Here is a 9,501-nt window from a genome sequence, read left to right as displayed (position 1 = left end):
CGTCTACCGCCTGTGGCTAATCGCCCCTTGGCACTCCCAAGAAGTACACCACTCATTCCTGCGAATGGATCTTTCCATAAGTGAATCAATTCACTGCTCGACAATGGTACAGGATAAAAAAGGATCAGGAACACACAGATGAGATGTTTACCTGAGGAGGCAGGTTCGTGCAGTTAAAGGGTCTCATCTGCCCTGACACGTAGAATGAGGCAAATGGAGCGAATAGCTCTGCGGCCCGCTCTAGCACATCGTCCCTCGATAGCATCTTCGTCCTCTCCCGGATGCCGTCGGTGTCCCCCTTGAAGTCAAAGCCCACGTGGGCCCTCTCCTTGCAGGGTTGGACACGACGCACTATGAAGCTGCCACCACCAGTCCGCCGTTCGTCTTTATGCCCTTTATCAGGTTGAGGAGCTCTCTCACCTGATCCATATCGGCACTGGTTGGCCTCTCCGATCAGCTTTTCTGGCTCTCCGGGATGTGGTCGATGTCGCAGCGGATGGCAGGATGGCTCTGCTTCATGTAGAACCACTTGACGTTCCACCCCTTCAGCGATGTGTTCAGCGGCACGGTGAGGTACTCGCTCGCCATTCCATCGTGCAGTTGAAGGTACACGCCGCCGACCACCTTGGAACCACCGCTGCCCTTCTTCTTCATCCAGAAGAGGTGACGGAAGAGGTTGAAGTGGGGAAGAATCCCGAGATACGCCTCACAGAAATGAATGAAAATTGAAATGTGCAAGATAGTGTTTGGGTGGAGGTTGCACAGACTGACTCTCCAGAACTCCAATAGATCCCTCAAGAAAGGATGAACAGGAAATCCTAACCCACGCCAGAAGTAATCCTCAAATACTACAGTTTCATTAGTATGAGGCATTGGGTAGGGCTCACCGCTGGCCGGCCACCATCCGGCGGTGACGCGGTTAGGAAGAACGCCCGCCTCCACCATCCTGTTGAGCTCTGCCTCCCCCGTGCGTGACGGCACCCACTCTTTGTCATGGGTGACTCTGGCGCTCGCCTTCTTCGGGTTACCAGCTCCCTTCTTCGGCGCCATCTCTCAGATCAAGTTTGGGATTGGCGGCGGAAGCGCATGTGAATATGAATCTAAAAGCGCGAGGGCTGAGGAGGAAGATGAAATGGCAAAGTGGCAAAGGTGGGAGCGCGGGGTGCGGCGGCGCAGTTATAAAGCACTCCCCCTCCTTTCATATTCGAGGGTTTTTGGGAAACCGCTCCACGATTTGCGCCACTCCGCATTCTCCGAAACAGTGTGGTGGGCTGTTACCTGGGCTTTCGCGCAACTGCAGCCCGTATCGCCCATTTATCACCGCAAGTTGTTACTGCTCACCAAATATTCACCGATTTCTCTGCCATCTGTTACGGCTCAGTAATTACTACTGAACAGTCGTTAATCCGGTTTTTTCTCCATGATTTGTTTTCTCCAAGATTTCCACTTGTGGCTTAGGGACTGCGTCATCAATACGACTTGGTTCCTCACCGCACTGGGGACTTTCTTCTGTTGACTGTTTCTGACCCTGGCACCATGTGACCACGTCACCTACTATCAGGCTCGGGGACTAAGTGGGCACACTTCACCTTGCGGTGAATGTGCTTTTCTTATTTCGGGGTTATACCCGGGGACTGGCTGCCTGCTCGGCTGGTTTTGTGCTTTTCTTTACTTTGGACCCTGGCACCATGTGACTATGTCACCTACTGTCAGGCTCGGGGACTAAGTGGGTACACTTCACCTCGCGGTGAGTGTGTTTGCTTTAATCTGGAAGACTCCGCGCCTCCCGAAGCTGAAGAAGACTATCTCCCTTTCTCGTGGTCGGACTCTAAGTGGGCACACTTGGTCCACTGCGAGGAAATTTTTTGTTTCGAACTTGAGCTCCTTACATCCTTATGGCAAGCCTAACTTGGGATACGCTGCTCGGCGACGATTCACACTGCTCGGTGACGGTTCACAGCTACTCGACGACGGTTCACACAGCTTGGACGACGGTTCACAACTGCTCGGTAACTCATCACGGTGGTCGGACCATGAGTTTGACTGTTCGGCTTTGTTTGCACCTGCTCGAACAAGCTCAAGACGATGTTGCACAACGGATGCAAGGCGCTCAGGGACTAGCTGTGGGGGGTACAACCCCGGATACCCACGGCAGACCACATAGGCTGCGCCCCCAGGGGCGGCCCAGCCCACAAGACGAAGCCTTGAGGGGCACGACGCTGCTCGGCGCCTCCCGTAAGACACCGGGAAGATATCCTGAAGATACTACGAGATCTGTTAGGATACGTATGATCCCATGATTTCTGTAATCTGTTATTATTTTCCGGTTATCTCCTAGATCCAACCGACTTGTAACTCTGCCCCCGGACTATATAAGGCGGGCAGGGACCCCTCCAAACACACGCAATATTATACGATAGCTAATACAATCCAACAGACCACAGGAGTAGGGTATTACGTCATACTGACGGCCTGAACCTGTCTAACTCGTGTGTCTCTGTTGCCTTCTTGTTCTTAACTACGCGCATCTCTACAGATCAATCTATCTTTGTGGGATATCCTTTGGAGAACTGTCGACGATATTCTATCGATAAAAAGTGAAGAATTTACGAACAAATTCAATGCATAGGCGGCGTGTGGTGCTGCAGATAACAGAGGCATGCCAGCAATGCTACGTAAGGAGACGCAGGTCAACCGTCGATTGACACTGTTTGGAGGTGAAGTCAGCTATTTGCTCAATGTGGCACATGTCGGATCGCATTTTCTTCTATTTCAGGATTTCCCACCTTGATTTTTGATAACTGCTCGTGCATATGATTTGTTCAAACACCACATACTATGAAGTTCACTTATTGATGTTTGTTGCACTGAACTTAACCGATTATTACACCTCATCATACAAGTTGCTCCATTACTGATGATAGCTGAGGTGACTTGCCAATTCCTAACTATATAAATAGAGTGCATCAGAAGGCTGAGCACAAACAATACAGAGATCTCCTTCCTTTCTCTTCCATTCCAAACAGAAGACAGAACTGAAGCATACAGATCATCACACCATCCTAACAACAATGGCCTGCCATCAAAGGTCTACAAGTCTGCCTTCTTTGCCTCACTCAACTGAATCCAACCTGGAGCAAGAGCTGCAGACCCTGAAATCTCGCATCGCGTCGCCTTCGGCAACCATTGACACCACGTGCGATGGTCTGAGGCGGCTTGGCAACCTCTACAGCTGCATAGAGGAGATGCTGTGTTTGCCCAGCAACCAAGCCTTGACCCAGCAAAGGAAAATGGCTTACGAAGAACTCGACAGGTCTCTCGCGCTGATCGATCTCTGCAGCGCCATGCAAGAGAGCTTGGCGGAGCTGAAGACGAGCGTCCAGGAGCTGCGCCTGGTGCTCAGGAGAGGAGATGACGCAGCTGTCCATATCAAAATCGAGTCATTTGTCCGTCTGGCGAAGAAGGCACACAAGCCTCTGAAGAAGACGAGCAGCAAAGCTACTGCTGAAGGTTGCAGAGTGGTCAGACTAATGGCAGAAGCCAGGGAGACGGCTGTTTACCTGCTTGAATCCGTGTCGCGGCTCTTGCCGGAGCAAATTGGCAGTCCAAACGCGAGCAAATGGTCCCTTGTGTCCAAGAGGTTCCTGAAAAGAAAGGTTGTGTGTGAGGAGCGGCAGTTGCAGGCGCTTGAGCGCAGCATGGGAGACCTTGGAGATGGTGTGGGTATTCTGTTCAGGAGGTTGATTCAGAGCAGGGTTGCTCTGAACATTCTTAGCTCATAGATGCTTCTGATGATGCACAAGTTCCCAATTTGTATTTGAACCCAAATAAAATGTAGATAAAACAGATTGATTGAAGACGGTTTTGGTCATACTAGTACCTTTTTTATCATTGATGTTTTATGCATGCCTCTTATCAATGTGTCGCAAGGTTTTAAATCTCCTGCTATAGCGGGAAAGAAATAGATAGGAGAAGCAACTTTTAGCGCTAAACAATGGTGAATGCTAATAGCCGGAGATAACCGGCGATAGCCGCTAATTCATGGCTTGTTTAGCGGCAGCTAAAAGCAAATGGCCCAAAAAGGACTGTGGCCCACGGAACGGCAGCCCACGAAGGCACGAAATTGCAGCCCACTCTAGCTTCACCATTCAGAACCCTATCCTCCTCTATCTATTCTCTCCCACCCGTCTCTCTCCCAAAAGCGGCGGCGGCGGCGGCGGTGGACTGAAGACGGCGGCGGGGCGCCGTTCTGAAGACAGCAGCGCGGCGCTAGAATGGAATCGGAGACGCGGTGCATGATTGAAGACGGTGGCACTGCACCATCTTCCTCTCCCCCAAGGCGAAGGCGGCGAGTGTCAACGAGCAGACCCACAAGGCGGAGGTGGCTACGAAGCTTTGGCGGCGACGGAGGCGGCGAGCAGCGGTGGACGCAGCTACGAGAGGCGTGGGAGGCAGCTAAGAAGTAAGAACTCCAAGTTGCAGACACTGAAATCCCCAGTCTAGTTCTCTCCTTCGGTTCTTCCCAAGCACCACTAGTTCCAGGTGTAAACACTATGGCAGAGCAATCCGGCAAGTTTCAAATTCACTGCAATCCATTAAAGATCCGTGCTTGTTCAATCTATGCTTAGTTTTACCGATGTCTGATGGTCATGGATTCATTATTTTGCTATGTTTGAAGGTCATGGATCCAATGTTTCATGTTTTTTTCTGACTTTTGTAAAATCAGCTAAATCTCTTAGCTGCAGCTATCTCCGGCTATAGCTGCACTTAGCTGTTGCCGAGGACAACAGCTAAGAGGCTTAGCTGGCGATTTTAAACACTGATGTGTTGACAGCTAAAATATGACCAGGAAAATTGTCGGGGACCGAATACTGGGGTACCTAAAGGGGAGGAGCTAATAACCATCAAACGTTGATGCTTCCGAACAGACAAGAACGCAACTACACTTCTTGCTCAACGACCGAAGGTTGGCTCCGTCTCGCCCGACCACTGAGGGCTGGCTCCGCCTCGCCCGACCCCCGAGGGCTGGACTCCACCTCGCCCGACGTCTGGGGCAGACTCTGCCTCGCCCGACGTCCGAGGGCTGGCTCCGCCTCGCCCGACCCCCGAGGGCTGAACTCCGCCTCGCGCGACGTCTGGGGGCAAACTCTGCCTCGCCCGACGTCCGAGGGCTGGCTCCGCCTCGCTCGACCCCCGAGGGCTAGACTCCACCTCGCCCGACGTCTGGGAACAGACTCCGCCTCGCCCGACGACTGAGGGCTGGCTCCGCCTCGCCCGACGTCTGAGGGCAGGCTCCGCCTCGCCAACGTCCGAGGGCTGGCTCCGCATCGCCCAACGTCCAAGGGCTGGCTCCGCCTCACAGGACGTCCGGGGGTAGGCTCCGCCTCGCCAGACATCTATGCGCTGCTCCTTCATAACTACGTGCGCAGATAAGGCGTGGCACTCAAGTCAACCGCAATACCGAGGATCATACCTTGCACATCTGCAGGAAAAGTACCATCAGGATATGACCAGACGGGTGCTTTAAGCCCTTCCAAGCATGTCAGAACCAAACAGTGTTGTGGGCGCCGATATTTGTCCTACAGTGTTATAGGCACCGGCATTTGCCCTCGGACACGAATACTGACGGAAGCATACGACAACCAATACGGTCCAGGAGGAAACTCATGTCATCTACAGTAACAAACGTGGGGCCTCTACGCCATCTGCTCCCCGTAGGGTCATGGCTCAGCACCCTGGCGCGCCGCGTCGCCCGCCACAGAGGGATGGGACGTGACCACTTGCTGAATGAAGCCAGACCATGGCCCTATCAGGATCAGCGAACATGATATCCCTAGCACCGTCTGTCGTGTCAGCAGGGCAGGCTCAAAGGAAAAGGAGGACCCGACACCTTCGACGGACCTTCTCTGCCTCTGGTTTTTCCTCTTTCTCCCGTCTATAATCCCTTCTCCCCCTTGATCTATAAAAGGGAGGACAGGGCACCCCACTAAGGGGATGAATCAATTGAACACACCACGCATCACATAACACACAGCTGAGCAGCAACCAAGCTCTCAGCGCCCTTTCAGCCTTTCCATCAGAGACTTGGGACCCGTCCCTCTCTCAACTATTTGTACCCCCTACTATGAACCTTTCAGTGCTAATAACACGAGCAGCAGTAGCAAACTGGACGTAGAGACATTCTGCCCAAACCAGTATAAACATTGTGTCTTTTAGCACACCATCCGAGCCCAACGTGCAACAAATACACATTTATTAGTTGGTGTTTACTCGAAACACCGATAGTTGGCGCGCCAGGTAGGGGACCTTTGCGCGTTCCGACGTTAACATCAGGTCACGGATGGCTAGCCATGGAATCAACTAGGTGTCGGGCGCACACATGCGCTTCGGTGACCTAGACTTCATCGTCACGGTGGGAGGAGAGTTGGCATTGGCTCACACCGCCATCCAACCTCTCCCCTCCATCGGCCTTAACTATGGGAGGCTTGAGCGCCAGCGCGGTGTCTCCCTGGGACCCCAGCCATCCAGGGCGGACCCACGCCGCCTCACCCTCTCTTTGGAACACCCCGCATGGAGCACCCCAATGTTGCTTCTGTTCGGTCTCTGCAACGCCGCGGTAACCGCTAGCCACCTTGTGGCATAGCGCATGATCCCATTCTCCATGAACAACGAGTTTGTGGGGGTGATCGAACATGTCACGGAATCTCTCCATGGCCTCCTCGCAGAGGGGCCGGGGTCGCCCTCTGACTCTGACTCCAGTAGGTGGAGCCATCACCCCTCCCGGGAATGCTTCATGGCAGGTACCCCCAAGGGACACGTCAAAAGCGTTCTCGAGGAGGAGGCTACCCCGGCGAACAACCTCGGCGACGAGGCCGAGGGGAGACAGTGGCCCCACCTCGCATGGGGGTGGAGCAGCTGAAAGCCCGACACCAGGAGATTGAGGATGCGTGACTCCAGCTTGACCAGGAATGCGTGGAGCTTGATTGGGAGATCGAACGCCGCAGAGACGGTGGGCGTGCACGCGCCATGGCCCACGACGTAAACCGGAGGATCATCGCCGACGATGAAGCCCACCCTCACTTCGCCCAGGCAAGCCAGAACATCGCCGCTACAGCAGCCCTGCTCCATGGACTTCCAGAGGCCACGACGGTCGTGGACCATCGGGCCCACCTGAGATTCGCACGCTACTCGAGCGTGCGGCTGTGCAACAAGCAGAAAGTTCATTGTCTCGGCGACGCGAGCTCGACATCAGCCAACGCAGGCTCTCCGAGTAGCCCGGTAGGGACGCGTCGGTCCACCAGGCACTGTAGGGCGGTAGGCAGCGCGCCGAGGTCCCGGTACATCAGCGTCTCGACCACAACCGCGACGCACGCAGCACCCTCGATGCCTGTAGACGTACCTACAGTGACCCGAGAGAAGGAGCCCGCCATGGCTATCATCCTCGTCGCGGCAGACGCTACGACAGCGGCAAGAACCGAAGCCCGAGCCTTGTCCAGCCGAGCCCTCAAGCCTTCGGCCGTCACATCCTTAACGCTACTTTCCCGCTAAGGTACCGACCACCGACCAATATCCCAAAGTACTCCGGGGAAACAAATCCCGGATTATGGCTCAAAGACTATCGACTTGTCTACCAATCCGGTGGTGTGGATAATGATGACTTCATTATCCACAACCTTCCACTGTTCTTAGCCGATTCGGCACGAGCGTGGTTGGAACACCTACAGTCCAACACAATCCAGAGTTGGGCAGATCTGAAGGAGATCTTTATGGAGAACTTCCAAGGCATGTATAAGCACCCTGGGAACCCATGGGACCTCAAAAACTGACGGTAGAAGGCTGGTGAAACCCTCCGTGGGTATATCCAGCGCTTCTCCCGATAGTGCAACGAGCTCCTATAATGTCGTCGACACCGACATTATAGGAGCTTTCCTGTCCGGGACTACCTGTGAGTCTTTGGTTCATAAGCTAGGACGTAAGGGCCCATGAACCACCAAGGAACTCCTGGACATCGCCATCAGCCATGCCTCAGGAGAAGAAGCGGTTGGAGCGATCTTCGATCGTCTCGAGGGCAAGGCAAGGCGGGACGAGGGCGCCGGCGAGGGCGCCTCCAATTGTTCTGCCAAAAGGAAGAACAAGAAGCAACGGCGTGAGGACTCGCTCGTGGCCGCTGCTGACCGCAAGGGTGGTCGGAAGCCCATGGAGGGCACTCCAAACCACTTTGAAAAAATACTCGAGGGGCCATGCCCGAACCATGCTTTCCCGGTGGAGCATCTGTACAAGGACTCTAGCCTCATGCGGCGGTTCTTGTTCGGAGGTTCCAACAAAGGAGAGCCGGTGTGGCCGGTTTAGTCATATAGACCTCGCGGTGCGTGACCTTCTCCTCGGCATTGTCCATGGTGGGGGCAGGGTCCTTTAGGGGAGCATGGCTTTCCGACACCAGATGGTTGCCTCATGATCTTTGGAGGATCGGCGGCAAACGACTCCAAACATCGTCAGAAGGTCATGCACCGCGAGGTCTATACGGCCTTCCTCCGATGGTCAGAGTCCACCATAACCTTCGATCGGACCAACCACCCAGAGAGCGTTCCGCATCCGAGGAGATATCCGCTCGTGGTCAACCCGATCATCGGCACGAAGTGCCTCACCAAAATACTGATGGACGGAGGCAGCGGCCTCAACATCATGTATGCCAAGACGCTCGATGAAATGGGCGTCGACCGGGCATGTGTCCGCCCAATCCGACCACCTTTCCATGGCATCATGCCCGGGAAGCAGGCCATGCCACTTGGGCAGATTGATCTGCCTGTTACCTTCGGGGATCCATCCAACTATAGGACAGAAACCCTCACCTTCGAGGTGGTTGGGTTCCTCAGAACCTTCCACGCCATCCTAGAACGTCCATGCTATGCGAAGTTCAAGGCCGTCCCCAATAATACATACCTCAAACTAAAAATATCAGGCCCTAGTGGGGTCATCACCATCGGCACCTCCTTCTAGCACGCCTATGAGTGCGAGGTCTAGTGTTGCGGTCATGCGGCAGCAATCATCACCTTCTAAGAACTCGCCGCCATCAAGAGGGAGGTCACCAAAGAAGCGCCCGACACCAAGAGGTCGACCGGGTCCTTCGAGCCAGCGGAAGGCTCTAAAAAAGTCCTCATAGACCCTAGGAGCACCGAGGGTAAAATGGTGCGCGTTGGTACCACACTTTCCTCCGAATAGGAAGGCGCGCTCGTCGGCTTCCTCCACGCCAATAGAGACATCTTTGCATGGAAACACTCGTACATGCCAGGCATCTCGAGGGAAGTCATCGAGCACACCTTGAAGATCCGCCCAGGCTCCAAACCGCTGAAACAACGTCTGTGTCGCTTCAATGAGGGGAAACGCAGGACCATCGGCGAAGAGATAGCAAAACTTTCGGTGGCCGGATTCATCAAGGAAGTATACCACCCAGAGTGGTTAGCCAATCCAGTTCTTGTATGAAAGAAGAGTGGGAAATGGAGG

At 54.2% G+C, this 9,501-nt stretch overlaps 1 protein-coding gene across 1 annotated transcript; it reads left to right on the top strand.

The window, feature by feature from the left end:
* Positions 1-3,071: 3,071 nt before the first annotated feature.
* On the top strand, positions 3,072-3,782 carry LOC136483742 (uncharacterized). The gene has a single exon (XM_066480899.1). It carries the CDS (start codon positions 3,072-3,074, stop codon positions 3,780-3,782), a length of 711 nt encoding a protein of 236 aa, XP_066336996.1.
* Positions 3,783-9,501: the final 5,719 nt, after the last annotated feature.

The sequence above is a fragment of the Miscanthus floridulus genome, chromosome 9, assembly GCF_019320115.1.
Source record: "Miscanthus floridulus cultivar M001 chromosome 9, ASM1932011v1, whole genome shotgun sequence".
NCBI lineage: Eukaryota > Viridiplantae > Streptophyta > Magnoliopsida > Poales > Poaceae > Miscanthus > Miscanthus floridulus.
Note: the sequence above shows the minus strand (reverse complement) of the source record. Positions and strands in the feature narration are given on the sequence as shown.

What these genes read in the sequence shown, in the direction of transcription:
- LOC136483742 (XM_066480899.1), top strand. Translation starts at nt 3,072, where the DNA reads ATGGCCTGCCATCAAAGGTCTACAAGTCTGCCTTCTTTGCCTCACTCA.